Source organism: Petaurus breviceps, unplaced genomic scaffold (assembly GCF_028583685.1).
Source record: "Petaurus breviceps papuanus isolate PSGF00001 unplaced genomic scaffold, PetGlider_PUasm1.0 90564, whole genome shotgun sequence".
Classification (NCBI taxonomy): Eukaryota; Metazoa; Chordata; class Mammalia; order Diprotodontia; family Petauridae; genus Petaurus; species Petaurus breviceps.
In genome coordinates, this window is record NW_027187275.1 from 3,625,377 (window position 1) to 3,646,772 (window position 21,396).

The 21,396-nt window shown below is 34.9% G+C and overlaps 1 protein-coding gene across 1 annotated transcript in view; it reads right to left on the minus strand.

Annotated features, from left to right (window-relative positions):
* DPYD (dihydropyrimidine dehydrogenase) overlaps window positions 1–21,396 on the minus strand; it is a 1,126,518-nt gene that overhangs the window by 495,604 nt on the left and 609,518 nt on the right. Inside the window, exon 13 of the mRNA XM_069063397.1 lies at window positions 15,270–15,485. Coding sequence (XP_068919498.1) covers window positions 15,270–15,485 — 216 coding nt within the window. The remainder of the gene's footprint in view (window positions 1–15,269; window positions 15,486–21,396) is intronic.

Consider the following 21,396-nt stretch of genomic DNA (forward strand, 5'->3'; position numbering starts at 1 on the left):
AGCCTCAGATAGAGAGTCAGGCTCTGAATATATTTCATTTCTTAATGCTTACATGGAACTCTTTCTATTACATTGGCTGTGAATAATGTCTCATGATTAGCTATGCCTATAAGTAATTTGAGTAAATTTTCTGATCTGTGTGTAAGAGACTTACCCGATTAAATCCCATTAACCTTAATAGCAGTTATATACACAAATCCCCCATGCACTGATAGTAGAAAAGACTAGGGTCATGAGCACTTTCTCTGAATCTTTGAGTGAACTATGAAGAGACTAAAAATTCAGGAATGAAAAGTAGAGTTGTACATTGTATTCATTTGCAGAGCATATTTACATGAACAAATACTAATGGCAACATGAGAAAATTCTCTTTGAAAGTTTCCCTTTATGTCCTTCTGTGTTATGCGAAATAATATTTACTACTTTACAGTATTTTCAGGTTTTTTCAAAGACACTTTTTATTTTCCTATTTTATGGGCAATGGCTAATTAATTAGATGACAGTGGCTCTAAAGAGGAATGATGCTTTATCCTTTTTCCTTCAAACAATAAAGTAATAAAGAATGTGAACTTATTCAAGGCTCACAAATACATCTAACAAAAGGAAGGAATATAAGTCAGAAATTTGAGATTTCAACACAACAAAATGATTAATCTTCATTTTCCAATCTTTTAAAATAGCACACTCTAATAAACAGCAAACTACATTTCCCCATAGTGAGTATGACGTTAATATCAGCCAAACTTGTCCCTGTTTTTCCCCCTTCATTCTCCCATCCTCTTTAAGCCTTCTTTCCTCTTTTAGGTTTCATATATCCCTACCACCAGGGGTTCTTAATTTTTCATCTATGAACTTAAAATATTTTGATATTTGTAACTGAATGCAATGTTTCCTTTGAAATGCTACATATTTCTTTGTATTTAAAATATTATGCTGAGGAGTTCATAGGCTTCATCAGATGGTCAAGCAGGCCAGGGTACAACAAAAGTTATGAATTCTTGATCAGACTCCATTTTTTCACTTTACCCTCATTTCTTTTCTATGGAGATACCTAAGACATGTTGAATGCATAAAAATTAAAGAATGATGGGAAAATGTGAACAATTGAGACATACTTTCATGCTAATGGAGAGATGTACTAGGGAATCATCTCCATGTTTACATCGACTTTGGAGGTTTGATTGTCCTTCAATTTGCCAAGCACATCCTGAATTCTAACCTTACATTGGAAAACTTGGGATTGTTCCAGGGATCTTTTCTAAGACCAGAGAGGACCAAAGTAGGCTCATAGTTTCCCTAATAGATGTTTTCTAGGTATGCGCCACATTGAGGCAGCTAGGTGATATAGTTTATAAAGGGCTGAATTTGGAGTCATTAATATCTGAGTCTCAATCTTGTCTGAGACTTACCATTTGATTCTGGACAAGTCATTTAGCCTTCTTGGGATGTGGTTTCTCAACCATAAAATGGTTATAATAATGATACCTACCTTAGATAGTGGTTGTAAGTATAAAAAGAGATCACAAGATCACATATTTAGAGCTGATGGGAACTTTAAAATCCAGTCTCTTCATCTTATAGATATGTAAACTGAGGCAAAAGGAGGTTATGTGATTATCCAAGTTATATAAGTGGTTTCAAAAGTATAATTTGAACTCAGATCCTTTGCTTCTGTGGACAGTTCTCTTTCCACCATTATACACAGATATATATGATAGCTATAGATATAAATGCACATACACATATACATAATTTGTATATATAATTTCAAGTGCTTGGTAAACTTCCAAGTGCTATATAAAGCACCTTATTTTAATTATTACTAATATCACCTTGTATTAGAAATCCTCAAGTTGGAAGGATGTGATACTGGTGAAAGTAAGATGTTCTGGACAATTCTAAACTAGTCTATGTTTGAACTGATACATCCTACATCTTCTAGAATCTCTTCAGAATTGATCACTACTGGAGGAAATACTGAATCAACCTGGTTGCTTGTCAAGTGGCTTAATGAAAACTTGGGACGGACTTTAGCAGACCTTAGGAAAGATGCAGGTTGTGAAATTCCCAATATTATTTGTAATCACCTGGAATGTATTTAAATGATGAAAGGACTCTATATTAAATTATTGGGTAGCTATAGGAAAATAGAGTATCTTATGTCTATAGGACATATTTTTTGATGTGTATGTATACACATACATATGTGAACGATTGAATGATCATTTCGGGAATACAATATTTGTAGAAGAAAAAATAGGTCATTGTGTAAAATGACAAATAAATCTACAGATATAAAATGGTTTAGGCTAAAATTCCATGATTACTACTTGGAAGGGGAAATAGATTAGAGGAAAAAAATGCATCATGTTATCCTGATCTTTTTCTGATTTAAAAGGGTCTTTTAATATTTTTTTAGTGATATACTTTTCTAATTCTTTCTTAGGTTTTTAATTAAGAAAGGGACATCTTGGATATTAAAAAAAATCTTAGTCTATCCTTGAAAATATGCAATAGGCAATTGCTCAGGGCCTAAAGAAAATTAGTCAACAGACTCAAAATAAAGCCATTTGAATGTCTATCCTTTTTTTTTATTATGTCTTTACCTAATTTATTTGAGATAAATCTTCGCAGTATCTTTATAGATGCTTGTGAATGCTCTGTATAGAGTACATAAACTATAAACATAAAGCTAGTTTATATTTGGAGAGGACATTGTTATTATCATCTTTTGGTAACAGGTGTCTGATGTCTTCTATTAAGAAAGGAAGAATCAGTTTACCTCTAAATAGAAGGCGATAAAGCAGCTTGCTAGTAATTCATGTGCCACTGAAGCATTTGAGCAAATAATTACAGATCTTACTTAGTACTGTTGCTTTCTAGTTTTGCAGAGAAGCAAATTTCAGTGACCTCCCTTAACAAAATGATTTTTCATTATTTTATATATGTATAATTGAATGTTATGTTATATAGATATGTATATCATATATTACATATAAGTATACTGTATGTGTTTCTGAGTGTGTGTGTATTATATTATGTCAGGTAGAAACTTTTGTCTTCTCATCTGATCCAACTTCACTGTGTTGGATTCTTTGCTTGAACTTCTTGTCTGGACATAAAGAAGAACAGAAATTTTCCACATGCTCATTCTCCTCTGTTTCCTTTATTTCTTAAACTTATGGAGTAATGTATTTAATTAATGATGAATTGTTCACTTTGTTCTCACTGATTTGATATTCAGTTTTTTTCTTTCAATTGTTCTTTGGGGGAATCCAGAATTTTCTATCTGCTTTTGTATTCTGAATATCTATCCATGTTTCTTTGTTTCCTTTTATTCGTCATTGTCTCATTCACTAGCCAGATATTGATAATAATTTTAAAAAACTCACCCCCAAATCTTTAGCAGCTCTTTCAGGTTGCTTCTGCCACAGTGGTGTTTGTTTCCTGTCCTTAGGAATATTCATGGATATCCCCATCCTTCTTTCTATGGTTCTCAATGTGGCAATGGCTGCGACTTATATGGCTGTGAGCAAGTCTTGAAATATTTTTACATTTTCTGTTAAATACTATTGGAGAAGGCATTTTTTATGATGCATGTATAGCATATGCCAACTTTTTTGAATAGTTTTGTTTAAATATAATAATCTGTTAATTATTTCATGTTGCCAAAAAATGAGAGAAGGAAAAGTCTATGGGGAATTTCAGTCTAAGAATGCCCATTTTATTTTCAAAATTATTTGATATATTAAAATTGATTTTGTCACCTTTTGATAGAGTATATTGACCTTTCAGTCACTGAAGTTTTAAATGATCTCACTGTCTTTAACTTTTACCTATTCAGAATTTAGTATTTCCTCAACTTTACTTCTCATTTTGTCTAATCTAGATTTAGAGATGACTTTTAAAAAGATGATTGCCCAGCACTAGTCGGCCATACATTGTTCTATCACTTCTTCCTGAGGGTAGTGTTGGCAGAAATCAGTACAAAGCCCTTAGCTAGTTTAATTAAAAAACAGAATTGGAAAATAATGAAATTATTCATTTTTTCACTCTATTCCATATGCAGCCACGGTTTGCTTGCTTTACTTGTTAATGTCATTGGTATTAAAGCATTTCCAGCAGATTGGGTGTTGCTATTTTTTACTTTTTCTATTTTACTGTGCCTTCCTGTGGGACCAGAAGATAAGGGAACCTCACTTCCTTTACTGTCATCTGCATCAAACTGATCATAACTTTGGTTTTGCATAGGGCTAGCCCTCAACATTATTTCATCCTATTTCTTAAATTCATAAGAGCAGTTTCATCATATTCCCTGGGATGCTACCCACAGTGGAATTGTCAGAGCCCAATTAGCCAGCATTTCAGGGTTTCTGTCAGGTCTTCAACTCTTCCATAGTGGTCTCAGGACACACAGAGTCCTAGGTGTACATCATACTGACTAGAATTCCCTTACTTTGCTCTCCTGCTTATGATCTGAACTACAGGTTGGACTATGAGGTAGTTATTATTACTATTATTATTTAAATGACTTAGGAAATCATTTTAAGTTGAAGTTGATGCATTTATGACTCAGAGGGAACATCATTACTGTGTTAATTCTTAGACTGATGTGAAATTGAATTACAAGAAATGGGTAGGAAGTCATACTATATAAATTCTACACTGCCACCTAATTCTACAAACCCATGTTCTATGGTAGGTCGGAATAAAACAATAAACAGGGGATGATGAATAGGCAGAACATAATGAAGAAGATGAGGAGGAAGGAATAAACATTTATTAAGTATCTACTATGTACCAGGTGCTGTACTATGTTCTTTACAAATATAATCTCATTTGATCCTTAAACCGGCCTGGGAAGCAGGTGCTGTTATCATCCCCATTTTACACTTGAGGAAACTGAGACAGATAAAGGTTAAAAGATTCATCCAGGGTCACACCACTAAGAAGTATCTGAGGCTGGATTTGAACTCAGGACTTCCTAACTCCATGTCAAGCAATCTATCTACTTCACCACCTAGCTGCAAAAAAAAAATAACAACTACAATTAAAGTGAGTGAAGTAGAAAAGATAGAAAAGGGGTGGCTAGGTGGCCAAGTGAATAGAGCACCAGCCCTGGAGTCAGGAGGACCTGAGTTCAAATCCAGACTCAGACACTTAGGACTTTCTAGTTGTGTGACCTTGGGCAAGTCACTTAACCCCAACTGCCCTACCTTCCCCCTTCCAAAAATAAAAAAGAAAAGATAGAAAAGGAAATTGATATGTGCAAGTTTTGTTTTCTTGCTTGTTTTTTTTAAAGTCACTCATCAGTTATACATATATGACTTTCTCTCATCTATGCCAACCAATGGCATATTTTTTTAAAGGTACTCAGGATTCTGGAGTCCCCTTCTACCTTTTTTTTTAGTTAATATGATCTAGGGGTAGCAAAGGGTATTTATAACCCCATTATTGATAGACAGTCTAAAATATGAGTTTAAATGATAAAACCCATAATGTGTAATCTTTGACACATTGCAAGGATTGTACCATATCTTCAGTATAAATAAAACTGGATGATACAAAAGGTTGTGGCAAAATGCAAGGTTCTCTTCCAAGAATCAAAAGAAGTGACTGGTCTTTTCACAAACTTAAGGGCAACATAAAGTACTATTTCATGGGACACAGACTTCTTGCTTTTCAGAGTTCATAATAAACAGCAACTTATACACCAAAGCCTACTGCCAAAAATCAATGAAATTAATGAAATGAAGAAGTTATATGAAGAATTTGCTAATATCCACTTAAACAAGTCAATATGACATTAGTGCAAATTGTAATGAACATGATGTTAAAAACATTATGTAAAAATGTTAAAAAAATATAGTAGAAAGCAATGAAGAAAACCATTAAATTTAAATCTTCATAAACATAAGCTTATTTTACTCAAATATAGAAGGGGTCATTATTTACACTGTCGAATTTGGGATCTTACAAAGGATGAGACAGATGAAAACAAAAATGTGCTTTTCAGGAGGCAGGAATGAACTTTTAAAATTGTTTTATTTTAACTACAACTTTCAAATTTTCTATTAACCCTTGACACTAGTCATTAAAAGTAGGACCTGAATAAAGAATATTTTCCATTACCAGTCTGGTTAATCTTTCAGTTAGGTTAGATCAAACTTTCACATGGTGATTTACATTATTTAAAAAGTCTATTTTATTCACATTGTATCTGTGCTACCAATTAGCGAGTGTGAAATCACTGTCTAAAATGGATAAGTCAAATGCTTGCTTAAGAATATTGGAAAATGGATTAGTCTACAACGGGCTATAAATTAAATTGCAAAAGAAGATATTTTAAATCAAATTCTTGGCAGTTTCAGTGACATATGGTTTGGCCAGATTTCATTGGCCATAGTTTCTATGATGCTTTCCTTATGCCATTCCCCAAAATGTAGAAAAAGCTAATGCATTAACCTATGTGTTCTAAAAATTCTGGACAGTGCAATTAAAAATAAACCATCAGAAAAAAACAATTGTCTTGGAGCTAAAAGTTCTGGGTTTCAAGTCCCTTAACTTCTTTAGGCTTAACTGTCCTCATTTGTAAAACAGGAATAATAATATTGTCACTGCTAGATTGAACAATGAATAATAGAGTGTTGGGCCCAGAATCAGGAAGACTTGAACTGAAATCCAGGCTCAAACTCTTCCTACCTGTATGATCTTGGGCAAGGTCCTTAACCTGTCTGCCTCAGTTAACTCAAGTGTAAAATGGGGATAATAATAGCACCTACATACCTACAAAAACCTAGGGATTTTGTTAGGATCAAATGAGTTATTTATAAACAATTTAACAGTGCCTGGAACACAGTAGACACTATGTAAATGCTCATTGACCCCAACATTTATGATTATGATTATTATTACCTCACAAGGCTGTTGTGAAAATTTTAACTTTTAACCCCCTAAATATCTACATAATTCAACTAGTTTAGTAGAGAGCTAGTCCTGGGTTCAAGTCCTGTCTGTGAGGCATCCTAACTATAATCCTGGGCAATTTAGACTTGCCCCAGGCAAATGTATAAGACAGCATCTAATTTGTGGAACATCTCTGAATATGCTCTGGCAGAAGGCAATCCTTCAAGGTAGTCCTCATATCAATGAAATCACAGGTATAGTAATACACACAATTTGTAAACAACCATGTCCTGATAAGCTATATACAAGATAAATTTTAAATGATCAACAAAGAAGGCAGTACAATTAAAAAGGCTTTCCATGGAAGGTGGGAATTTAGCTAGGATTTGAAGGAAGCTAGGGAAGTTAGGAAACAAATGAGAAGGGGAAAAGTTTTAGGTATTGGGGACAGCCAATGAAGATGCTACTATCTGGGATATAAAGTCTCCTGTAAAAGGAACATCAAGGAAGCCAGTGTCACAGAATCTCAGAGTATGTGGGGCAGAGATGTGTCTGGTGTAAAGAAGGTGTAAAAAGATTGGAAAGGGGGGAAGGGGAGCATGGAAGGAAGCATAAATGCCAAACAAAGGATTTTATAGTTGATCTTGGTGATACTGAAGTTTAATTGCGGGGGGGCGGGGAGTGGAGGAGGGGAAGAAGTAACAGGGTCAGACCTGTACTTTACAGATGTCAGTGTAACAATGGAGTGGAGGATGGATTAAACAGTTATAGGCTATAGTTGGGATTGCTGCAATTACTTAACTCATTTCCCTACCTCTAAACACTTCCCTCTCCCCCTGATACTCCAACTGATGTCAGATGAATTTTACAGCATTGATCTTCTGATTCCTCAGCTAACATTTTTAAATCCTCTCCATTATCTGGTATATAAAGCCCTCAATAAGGGAGCAGCTATGCAGGCAACTGCCCTTTTCCTCTACCCTCGGCTGCCCTAGTAAAGAACAAATAGGTTTCCTTAAACACCCATGTAGACAGGCATGCACGCACACACACAGATATATCTATATTATATATATATATATATATATATATATGTGTGTGTGTGTGTGTGTATGTATGTATGTATATCTTAATCAGTTAAGGGTTAATAATTAAGTTTATGAATTACAAAATAGTTTTAAAATGTCCTATAGAAAAATGTCAAAAATTAAATGTATTAGCTATAGCTATTTGGAATATGATTTGTTTTTTCATGTCATAAGTATAATTTGTCATGGCAAAAGACTTTTTGACTAGTTAAATTAGCTGTGAGAATACTCACAGTTTTAAGTAAAGGTATATAATAGATCATAAGATTCATGAAAGGAGAGACCAAATCTCAGGTAAACATATATTCCCTAGTCAGAATCTTACATGTAGAATGAATGTATCAACTAATCAATCAATGTCCCCAATGTTCTTATGCATAAAATTATAACTTGGGTCAATAGAATTTTCTATTTAAGGTGATGAAAAATGCTTTCCATTTTCTAGTTAAATAAAGGAATACAACAACTTATCACGACTTTGTTTGACTGGTAGGTCTGTTATTTTCATATTTATCAAAATTTAAGGGTCAACTCTCTGATAATAATATTCACATAAAAAACATATATTCTATTTTATAAATAATAGCATTCTTCTGAAAGATTTAAAAGTCATTATACAACACAGTAAATTGGATATTTTAGGAAATCCTTTGAAAGACTTTTTTTACAAAGTGCAGTTAATAAAAGTCATCTTTGATGTTATTTAACACAAAGGCAAACACAGTCCTTTTTATATTTGACATTAAAAATCTGATCATTTGCCTCCCTAAAGAAAACACATACAGCTTTTATACAGACCACACAATAAAGAATAATAATATTTCTGTTTACTGAGATATCAACTGGCATTTCACTCTAAGTCAATGGTCTATCATTGCTACAGAGTATTAGACCTCAATCTGGAATCTACAAATGTCAAGAGTATAAAAAAAAATAGGATGAAAATCAAAAGCATGTTCCAGATTCCAAAAAAGAAGGAAAGAAAGAAAAAAGAAAGAAACAAAGTTCACCTAAACATATTTGCTGCAGAAATCAGTGCAATATTCAGCTGTCAATCTTGAAAAACAACGAGGGAGCAACGCTGTCAGTAGGACAGGATAATAAAATTTCAAGCAGATGTTCAGGCAGGGCTCTAATTCTTACAGAGCTCCCTTGGCAAGCATTTAATTTCTTTATCATATGCAAGCTAGGCAAATTGTACTTCATCAAAACTCTATTGTGAAATATTAATATTGCATATGATAACAAAACTCCATAGAATAACCTTTGTCATATTAAGAACACCCAAATTTTAAATGTCAGGGTGTTGAATTTTAATATATCTTAAGTAGCTTCTTGACTTGGCAGCCTCAGTTATAACTAGTCAAATTTAAATTAGTATGTTGTAATGTCATGCAAATATGTATATCTATAAAACAACAATAGCAAAAAGATCTTCAGTAAAAGTCAGTGGAAAGCTATATGTTTGTAATATTTAGGGGAGAACTCCAACACGTCATGAATAAGAAAGAAGCGACATCAGCACTGTGATTATGTCATACAGTTAGAAATTCACAACAGGCTTGATCATTAATGAGAACATTATTAGAATATAACCACATTTTTTAGTTCAGATGCTACGATATAGAACCATCTAAAAAAACTCTTTCTATAAGTAGTCAGTGACATGCACCACTACCAGCACTGCTCACCCCCCCCCCCAAAAAAAAAAATCACTTAGTTGTTTTATCAGAGGGCTAAAACTGTTCTTTCCATAAAGACATCACTGTGCTCACTATCAAATGTGGACAAATGTCACTTCCTAAAAACCTCTGTGTGTTACATTTTATGAGCTGAAATTCAATTTGCATTTTTCATAACGTTGCCTTTTAACCAGCAATGCAGATAGCAGAATTGAGAGATTAAAAGAGAATTGGAGGGTTAGAAAGAAGTTAGCCTACACATTTATTTCTGCTGCTGCTCCTAATAAAGGCAACTGCTTCTGGGTTATTGAATGCGACAGCATCACAAATCAATGCATGTCACCAACGGAGTAAAGACAGATGTGTCTGATTAATCAGAATTAAATTTTTACAAGCAAAGGAAATGGCAAAAATCAAAGCAAACACTTCTGCTACAATCTTTCCATTTGCACCCCTGTAGCAATATTTATATTTTTAAAAATAATGAATAATGAAATCTATGGCCAGGAGCTAATTCTCCCAAATCATAGATTCCTCATGCAATTGCTGGATCAACTTTATTCTTTAAAACATTGTATAGAAAGAAATAACAGCAGCATACACTTGTTACCACCGTACATTGATTATGTTAATCTGGAGCTGACTTACAGATGTTCCATTCAATGTTAACCTTTCTTTGTTCAATGAAAATATTTCTCCTTCCTCTGATGATATCTTTTAGTAGCTCCCTATAAATGTCTGTGAATTAAAAATAGCCTATTTCAAATAGAGTTTGTCATGCACTGATTACCTATACTTTTTTGAGGTCTTTTTAGATTTCCCTGTAATTTCTATACTGCTTTTACACCTAGGATCTTTGCAAAGCTGTCAGAATAAGACAGCCTCAATGTTTGAGTCATTATAGTGCTGCCTATTGATCCTAGGAAGAGGGGAGAAAAGGAGAGAATGTGTTTAATGGGGCATATTTGTTCTCTCTGATTTGATTGCCTAGGGAAAATGTTGCTCTAAGTGGTGATTTTCATTTCTTGAAGTCACTCAATTCACACATTTTAATACATTAATTATTACTAACTACTAGTGGTACGTATTTAAGGTAAACAAAAGAAAATCATCTTATTCCCAAAGATTTTTTTTTTAAGCAATTGGGGTTAAGTAACTTGCTCAAGGTTACATGGCCAGTTATTTCTGGGTGTGGTGCTAAGTATCTGAGGCTGGATTTGATCCCCAGGTCATCCTGACACTGGAGCCAGTGCTCTTACTCGCTGAGCCACCTGGCCGCCCCGTTTCTTTTTTTTTTTTTTTAATAATTATACATTGGTGTATCTGCTAAATTTGAGTTTTAACAGTTACATGACAGGCATTATGAATTAAGTCCTTTGTATGCAATACTTTACATATAATACTTTGCATTTTAAGCCTCCCATCCCCACCAAAAATAATATATTTTCTGTTGAATCCAAGACGCTATTTAAAAAAAATCTATATAACCCTTAATGGCCTATCTGGGATATCCTTGGAAATCTCTTATTTGGGACACTATAAGACCAAAAGTATAAAGAAAAAAGTTGTGTCACATTTAAGAATAATACTGATCTAAGGCAAGGAAAATTTTATATTGGAGGAGCATAATTTAATGCTGATTTCTTTAATTATAATGTTTATCTTCCTTCCTAGAAGGAAAGATGACCTGATAAAACAAAACAAGCAAACAAAAATACAGGTTTAACAACAACAACAAAAAAACCTATTAAACTGTACCTATCCTTTACGTAGGAGGAAGTTATGTGACTCAGTGGATAGAAGGCTGGACCTGGAGTCAGGAAGACCTGAGTTCAAATGTGACCTCAGATAATTGCTAGCTATGTGACCCTGGACAAGTCACTTAACCTCCACTTGACTTAATTCACTGTAGAAGAAAACAGCAAACCACTCTAGTATCTTTGCCAAGAAAATCCCAAGGATAGTATACGTTCATGGGGTTTCAAAGAGCAGAATGCAACTGAGTAATTAAACAACAACCACAACTCTTACATAGTAATACTGCTACTGGGTCTTGAACCCAAAGAGATCAAAGAAAAAGGATAAATACCCATAAATACCAAGACATTTATATCAGCTCTTTTTGTGGTGACAAAGAATTGGAACCTGATGAGATGCTCATCAGTGCAGGAATGAATGTGTTGGGATACTACTATGTTGCAAGAAATTACAAATGCAATGGTTTCAGACAAACCTGGGAAGACTTATGTGAAAGTGAATGAGCAAAACCAGCAGAACAATGAACTCAGTAACATCAATACTGTAAATATAGCCGACTGTGAAAGATTTAGAAGCACTGACTAAAACAATGATCCACTACAATTCCAAAGGATTCGCAATGAAAAAAATGTTAGCCACTTCTAGATGGAGAATTGATGGATTCAGAGTTTAGAGTGAAACATATTTTCTCTCTTTCTTTTTCTTTATCTTAAAGGCAAAACTTTGTTTTGCATGACTTCATTTTTGTAATTAGTTTTGTATTTCTTGGCTTCTCAATGGGTGGGCTGGGGGGTAGGAAAGGGAGCAAATCAATAAAATTGAATTAAAATTAAAAAAAAATAAAATGCAAGGTTAAGGAACTATGTCATGTGTAAAACATGTTGATCATTGGAAGACTGCATAGAGCTGAAACTATATAAATCTATCTTTCAGGGTTTGTGCCTTCCCCTGTCAATTTGGGTCAACTTCACCATTTTGTAACTGAAAGAAGTTGTTCAGGAAGATAACCGTTTTCTATCTTAGTGGGAAATTTCATTTCCTTCAATATGCTCTTATACTGTTGGAATATAGGGCAGCATGGCATAATTAGAAAGCTAATCTCTGATTCAGAGAGATATAGGTTCACATCCTGGTCCTGACACATAATGGATGTGTGCCCCTGGACAGGATACAACTTTCAGTTATCCAGGAAAGTGTCAAAGATTGTAAATTGTGTAACAGATGCTGATCTGCAGTGGTAGTGGGAGTTTTTCATCAGGTGTTGTCTATCAATAAATAAACACTTATTAAATGCCTACTATGTACAAGGAACTATACTAAGCAGTGGGAATGCCAAAGGAGGCAAAAGTCCATTCCCACCCTCAAAGAACTTACAATCTAGTGGGGGACATAACATTCAAACAAATATATATATTTGTTTGTGTGTGTATCCAGCATTCTCACATATATGTGTGTATATAAAATAGGAAATAACAAAATGAAAACACTAGAATTGAGGGGTTAAGGAAGACAAAAAAAATGAGGTTTTACATGGTGCATAATGGAAATAAAGTCAACAATCAGAACTGAGGAGGGAGAATATGCTGGGCATGGAAGTCAGCCAGAGAAAATGTCCAGGGATGAGAAATGGAGTGTCGTGTTCATGGAACACTCTGAAGGCCAGTATTGCTAGATGAGAGAGTGTTCATTGGGAGTAAGATTTAAGCAGACTGGAAAAGTAGGGAGGGACTAGGTTATGATAGACTTTGAATGCTAAACAGAGCATGTATATTGGAAGCCCCAGGGAAGACACTGGAATGGGTAGGAGGAGGTGGGGGGTTGGGTGGTTGAGGTGTAGGGTAGGGAGGGTTCCATGATTGGAACCTGACCTTTAAGAAAATCACTTTAGAGGCTGATTAGAAGGTAGAATGGTGTGGGGAGAGACTTAAGGCAGGGAGATCCACCAGTACGCAACATTCTAGGAGCAGGGCAAACAGGGTCTGCACCAGAGTAGTTGCAGTATCAAAGGAAAAAAGGGAGAATTTATGAAAGATCTGGTGAAACCTTTGGATCCCTTCTCAGAACAATATTTTCAAATGGATAAAATAAAATAAGAAACTTTATAAAAGAAATCAATTATAGTGAAATGCAATTATCAAAACAAGAAAAAAAGTTTATGGATCAGAGGTTAAGATCCCTTCACTTAGTCCATTTTAGAGATGAGGAAACAGATAAATATGACCTTCCCAAAAAACAGCTAGGTGGGTATAGTGAATGGAGTGCTAGACTTGGTGTCAGGAATACCTGAGTTCAAATCCAGCCTTAGAAACTTCCTAGCCATGTACAAATCACTTAACTTCTATCTCAGTTTCCTCAACTGTAAATTGGGGATAATAATAGCACCTAGCTCACAGGGTTGTGGTGAGGATTAAATCACATATTTGTAAAGTGTTTAGCACAGCAACTGGCATATAGTACACATTTGAAAAAATGCTTATTCCCTTTACGTCCAAGGTCACACAACAATTTGAGGCCAGATACAAGACAGCTTCAAACAGCTCTATATTCTCCCAGACTACTGCTTTTCTACAGCTCATCACCACCTCTAAGTACAGTGTAATGGTCATCTAAGAGCAAAAGTGAAGATAATAGTAATAGTAGCAGTAATTACAGTAATTATTTTAAACATTCAGAGAACACTTCAAGTTTGCAAAGTCCCTTACATGTATTAGGCCTTATCTTCGCCACAGTCCTGTGATTTAGGTAATATTGTTATCCCTATTTTAAAGGTCAGGAAATTGAGGCTGTTAATCAAGCAACTTGCCCAACGTTGGGGCAGCTAGGTGACATAACGAATAGAGCACCAGGACCAGAGTCAGGAAGACCAATCTTCCCGAGTTCAAATCTGACCTCTGATACTTACTAGCTGTGTTTCCCTGGGCAAGTCACTTAACACTGTTTGCCTCAGTTCCTCATCTATAAAATGAGCTACAGAAAAAAATAAAAACCACAAACTACTCCAATATCTTTGCCAAGAAAACCCAAGCGTGGTCATGAAAAGTTAGGCATAACTGAAATGACAGAACAACAACCACCAAAATTTTTGCTGAGGCATAATTAAATCTCAGGGTTTTATGTATTATGGCATAGAACATCTTTTATGATGTTATTTGGTCCTTTCAGTACATCTTCTTAATGTAGAGGTCTAATGACAATAAAGGACACAGAACACCAACAGATATCTTCTTCCTCAGAGACAGCATTCATGACTTTCGCAGATGAATTTTTCTTTTTCTTTTTTTTTTTTCTGGAATGAAATTCTATCAGAAATGGCATACCCATTAATGCTCCTGCCCTTTTTAATGCCAAATCCTAATATGCATCCCTCATCCAATAGGATATAAACTGCTTCAGGACTGGAACCATATTATTTCTCTCTGGTATGCCCACTGTTTAGCAAACATTTCTGGTACATATGTGGAGCCTGATAAATGGTTGCTGAGTTGAATTGAATTGAATTCACATGTTGAAGGAGAACAGTATGAACCAAAGCAGTGAAATGAAATCTACTTGACTCCATGCCAATCAATTGGGAATTTACTTTTTAAAATATTTTTAGTTTAGGTGATTAATCTAATTCACATTCTCCTCCCACTTCTGAATAATGGCCACTGTCCCAAATTAAAGGATGGGCCTACGCATTAGAAGGGATGATGATCTTCAAACATCCTACAAGCACCATAATTCACTTGGGAAGACAAATAGTAGTCCATCCATTATGCTGTCTATATCATGATTAAAAAGGCATGACTGGCTGGCAAGTCATTTTAACACAACTTCAAAAATATTTTCTTACCTTATCAAGAGAAAAAGTTTTGGTCACAGCAAAGCCCCATCCTGCTTCAAAAGCTCGTCTGATCATTGATGCACTGGTAGCTGGAGGTGCACTAGCAAGACCAAAAGGATTCGGAAACTTCAATCCAGCCATTTCTACACTAATATCCACCAGATCAATGGGAGTATAAAAAAGAGGAAGCTCAGGTTTGGGAGAGACTGAAGCTCCATATTGTGACTGTAGAAAACAAACAAAGGTACCAATAAATGATCTTGCCATCTGATTTTTCCATTATCTCTTCTTAATTTAATCAACACTATTAAAACACAACATGTAAATGAACACATATTAAATTGGTCTGCTTATAGTGACAGAAACTGACAAAAAACGTCAGTCTAATAAATAACAAACATCATATCCCACTTCTCTAAGTTAAGTGGCAATATGTAGACTTGTTAACAAAAATGAAACCTACGAAACAAACAAAAAACTTAGCTTTTGATATCATTGGGAGATTGAAACATAAAGGCAGAGAAAATCAGAGTTCATGTTCTGTCAGTACTGTTAACCCAGCCTATTTGAACTTGATTTACTCCATCTTTAATGCTCAAAGACATGTAGGAAAGGGGGAGACAGAACCTTAAATTACATTCCCAGAAAGCCTGTGATTTGTGTGATTTTTGGAAACGCATTTAATCTTTCTGCATCAATTCTGTCCCCCTCCCTTCTACCCTTCTGAGATTTCGATAGTGTAGTAGGAATGTTTTTTTTTAATTCCTTATCTCAGAGATATGTAGGTCAGATGACCACAAGTTAATTGACCTCAGAATTATTGTAAACCACTGTAAAGAATCAAATTTATGAAGGCACACAGCTCATCTAGGTGAGGAGAGTTCACCTTTCTAGGTTAGAAGGCCACTGTTCACATACTCAACATTTGCAAGCCCTGAAATGGCATTTGAAAGGATGAATTCACCTATTTTATCCTACTGAGGAAATTATTCATGAGATTAGGCTCTCTATTTGCAAGGTGTTTCAGCCAAAGTTAATGAATAAGTAATGACTTCATGATTTTATTGATGTGGAGTCCCAGTGTGAGAAATTCCTCTACTAAAAGAGATCACTTAAGAGAGTTTGTGTCAGAGGTATGACTTGAATCCTGTTTTTCCTGACTTTAAGCCCTATGCTGAATCCTATTTAATAAGCACTTATAAAGCATCTGTTATAACCTAAAAAACATACAAAGTGCCAGAAACATAAAGATGAAAATAAAACAATACTTGTCTTCAAGAATTTTATATTGTACCTTAGGCAGAGGGAGCATATATCTACAAGTAAATACAAAATACATACAAGGTAAGTACAAAGTAGTTTCAAGAGAACACTGATCACCTGGAAAGAAGAAAGGCTTTTCATGAGTTGAGTCTTATGGAACTAAGGGTTCCCAAAAGAGGGCGTGGGGAGAAAAAATAATCCAGACATGGAGGACAACATGCCCAAAGACAAAAAGAGGTAGGGTGAGATGAAATTGTTTTTTTTTTTATTTTTGATAGTATTTTTCCTAATTACGTATAAAGGTAATTTTTTAGTGCTTATTTAAAAAAAATAATTGAGTTCCAAATTCTCTCCATCCCTCCCTATTCTCCCTCAGTAAGACAGTAGGAAATTTGATATACATTATATATGTGCAATTATGTAAAATATATTCCCATTAGTTGAGATAAAATATTGTGCAATAGGCATGAGTAGACCAAGTTGTCTGGAATTGAGAGGAGGTATTCATGTATACTTTATTTAGAAAGATAAGTTGGAATCAGATTGTGAGGAGTTTTAAATGCCAGAGACTATTTTATTTATTTTTTAAAATTTATCAATGTTTTCTGTTTTTTTATGTCACCATGACACCCCTGAATCCTTCTCTCTCCCTGAGAGCGATCCCATATAAAAGTAGTATTTTTAGTCAGCCCAACTGATCAATATATTTAGAGAGTACTAAAACATGTACAAAACCTGTAGACCTTCACGTCTATGAAAATCATGTCATTTTAGCCTCACTTGATCTTTATCCTTTTGTTACATCTACTTTCAGAATTTTTAGTGTGTAATGGTTCTTTCCAAATAAATTGTTGCAGTTACAATGTATATTGTTTTCTTGGTTCTGCTTCCTTTACTTCATCAGTTCAAAGAGATCTTTCCATGCTTCTTTATGTTCATAACACATATTTTCTTGTAGCACAGTAGTATTCCATTACATTCATGTATTAGAATTTGTTTTGCCATTCCACAATTAATTGGCATCTATTTTTTTTCCAATTCTTACCTATCATAAAAGTGTTACTAAATTGAAGTATATAGGAGATTTTCTTTCTTATCAATATCTTCCTTGGGATTCAAGCCCAATAATCCAGTCTCTGGTTCAATGCATTGTACCTTTCCTACTGCCTTGAACAGAGTACTATACATGCTTGCTGAAGGATAAAAAAGGAAACTTAAAAATTTGCATAATCTGAAATAACTATTAAGAAAAAAATAAGACTCAATCCATATATGATATAGGTATGGGTGCCCAAAATCATCAAAGTTTTCATTCTGGAATGCTTATTTACATAAATTAAAGACTAACTTAAAAAAAGTCACTTCTATAAGGCTGATCAATCAGATTGTGAATTCTAAGGTTGATCAATTCTATGAGGTTTTATCTGTAAGGTTTTTTACTGAATTTCCATTAATGAAAGTTAATACATATCTCTATAATCTTGTAGCTATAACTTTTGATGCTTTTCGGTGCGATAAGATTTTCATAATCTAATTTACTGGTACAGATGTTGTTACAGTTATATGGCTACACCTGAAAGTGCATCTGAAGTTAGGAAGATCTGAGTTTAAGCATGGCCTCAAATACTTACCAGATGTGTCATCCTGGGAAAGTCACTTAACCTCTGTCTGATTCAGTTTCCACAGCTATAAAGTGGGGAATAATAACAGCACCAACCTCTCAGGTTTGTTGTGAGAATTGAATGAGATAATATTCGTAAAGGGTTTAGCAAAGTATCAGGTACATAGTAGGCCATCTAGAAATGATTGTTCTTTCATGTACCCCCTCTCTATCCTCTAATTTATTATTCTGATTCTTGTATTATATGTACTTGGGTCACAGAGTTATGGAAAGGGAAATTTATGGAGAGTATGGTGATATTGTTTGTGAAAGCAGCTCACATAAATCCAAACTTTGCATTTAGATTATGTTTTTTTTTCCAAAATTACCCTACAATGACTTAGATATGACCAAGAAAAAAACATCAACATGAAGACCAAGAGCAGGACTGTGCTTTATGAAAACAAGAACGACAACTGTATCTTCATCTCTACCTAATTGGAAATGATCAAGTGCTATTCATTTGCCCATTTTGTTTTATTTTCTATAGCAGGATTCAAGTGAACCCCCAGGTAAAAGGGAAAAGAATAAGCATCCATATAAAGGCTACTATGTGGCAGGCACTGGTCTAAGATCCTCACAGCAATCTCACGAGTCAGGTGCTGCTATCATCCTCCATTTTACAGTTGTGGTGACCGAGTCAGACAGAGGTAAGTGACTTGCCTAGGAACACACAGCTAGCATCTCAGACAAGATTTAAAATCAAGTACTCCTGACTTGATTGCCACTGTGCTACCAACTAGCTGCCTCCTTAGTATGGTTCTCTTCTAAATGGATTTTCTCTTGGATTATCTTTAAGGCAAGACATAAACCATGTTACATAGTTTCTTATGTCTAGATCAATTCATAGGTAAGATTAATGCATTAATTAGCTCAAGCTCTGAGTTATCCTATATCATGGAGGAAATTAATCTATAGAGAGCAGAGATTGCAAAGAAGAAATCTATTTGGATTTGTTTTTCTCATGCTCAAAAGGCCGAGGTATGTACTGAAGCCAATATTGTCACTTAAAATCAGATTCCATTTTTCATTTGCAAGAATTACTGCTTGTGCTAGAAGTTTTTAAAAAGATGCAAGGCCCAGAGAAACATTTTTTTAAAGAAGAATGTCCCCCTTCATGCTATTACTTGGAGGTTTTTATTGACACTGTTCTTAAACAGATAATTCTTCTATTCCAAGGATGGAATAAGGTTAGAAAAAATAATATGGTGTCAATTCAAATATCATAGAAGCAAGTTAAGAGCTCATAATAAGCACTTTTGGAATGATTTCATTCAGGTGTTACATATCAATATAAATAAAGAATTTATTTCAAAGATATAAATGTAATTCAGTTTAACTAAGTACTCATCAAATGTCTATTGTGCGAAAAATGCAGAAGAATCTATACACTTAGATATTATTAATACCCAACAGGGAAAACATACAAGAGAAAATGGAAGAATGATAACTATCAGGAGCTGGTAAAATGTGGTACTAGAGACAACAATATTGCATAATTTTGGAGAAGGAAATGGCAAACCTTTCCAGTATCTCTGCTAAGAACACCCTGTGGACAGTATGGTCCATGGGGTCACGAATAGTCAGACATGACTGAAAGACTGAACAATACAAGTGCGTAATTTGAATGCAAGAAGATATATGCCTGGAGAATCTCGCATACTTTTTATGTAGATTGAGCTTTTGGTTCCTGTGAAAATTAAATGGTTTATCAGGGGAGTTTTCTGATCAAGCTGGTGACATTACAGAGTGATTGATGAGCCTGTCTAGATCTGCCCATTTTGACTTCTTCTCTTGTCCCCCACTTCTTCATTACAAGCACAAATATGAAGTTTGCAAAGTCTAAAAAGGCCAGGATTAAGGACTAAAAAATCAGAATGCATGGAACTAAACTTTATTTTTGAAAGCTGATAAGCTTCATGGTAGTACAACCATAATTCTTTAGGTCAATAGCAGAAAAACTAGCATTATAAAATTGGAAATATGAAAAGATAGGTGGCCAATTTCATGGTTTGGTAACTTCTCAAGATGGGAGATATGTTTGAAATCTCTGAAAAGGTTTATGACTACTTTGGTGTTGATGTATCTATGTATATGTGTGTAGATATGCGCATATATTTTTAAATACACATAGGTACTAGCATAGATATGTTACCACGTTTGATACTCATAAACCTGTGAAATATGTGTGTATATATGTGTGTACGCATATACATACATACATTTGTTTGCATTGGGCATGGTTATGTTTGATATCTGTTACAGATCTTGATAAATGACAGGTATCTGGACAGACACGCATATGATGTTTCTACTTTTCTTTGGGAAGGGCGTCCAGTACTGTAAGTTGGGGGCTTCTTGGAGGTGAATTTGCTCAGCTGGAAGGAGAGATATAAGAATCACAAGAGGTAGGAGCCTTATGATGTAAAGGTGTCTGGAAGGGTGGAACTCCTTGATGAGGGTACAAACACAACGGTGGCAGAAGACAACTACAATTGAAGGATGCTGCTAACAAGCACTGATTCTAAACTTCAGCAATTTGAGTCTTGCCTGACATACTGATTTGCTTAAGAACAATCTCCCTGGACAGAGCGGCTTCAATATGCCTGCCTAATACAAGGCTAGCATGTGGTGAATTTGCACACTCTTCCATTTTTAATTTCCTTTCTTTTCACTCTCTCCCCTCTTCTCTTCACTGCCTGGTAAACTGCCATGATCATCTTTTGGAGTTTCCCACCCTTTTAAAACAATGTTTGGTTACTGTTTGTACAATTGTAGTGGGTCTTGTCTCCAGATATAATGAAACTGACTTTTATTACATTCTGAGTGTTTGCTATGAAGTGAATTTTCACCCACTTTGCATCTGCTATTCTGGCTGGTTTCTACTCCATGGAACAGGATTCCCCTACCCTGGATATCCTCTAAGACTGCCCCCTCCCATCCCCAAATTTCTTAACTCCTTTTGTATGTATCTTCCTATTAGATTGTGAGCCCCTTGAGGGCAGGGATTGTCTTTCTTTTTAATAATTCAATTCACGGCCCTTAGCACAGTGCCAACGCAGAGTGAGAAATAAATAAATGATTATTAGATTGAACTGGGTTGAGGAGGAGGGGGAAATGTGTTAGCTAGTAGAATTTTCTTTTTCATGGTGGACTATAGAGTAGAAAAGTCACTGGGAAGGGAATGGACAGATTTCTTTCTTTTGTTTGGGG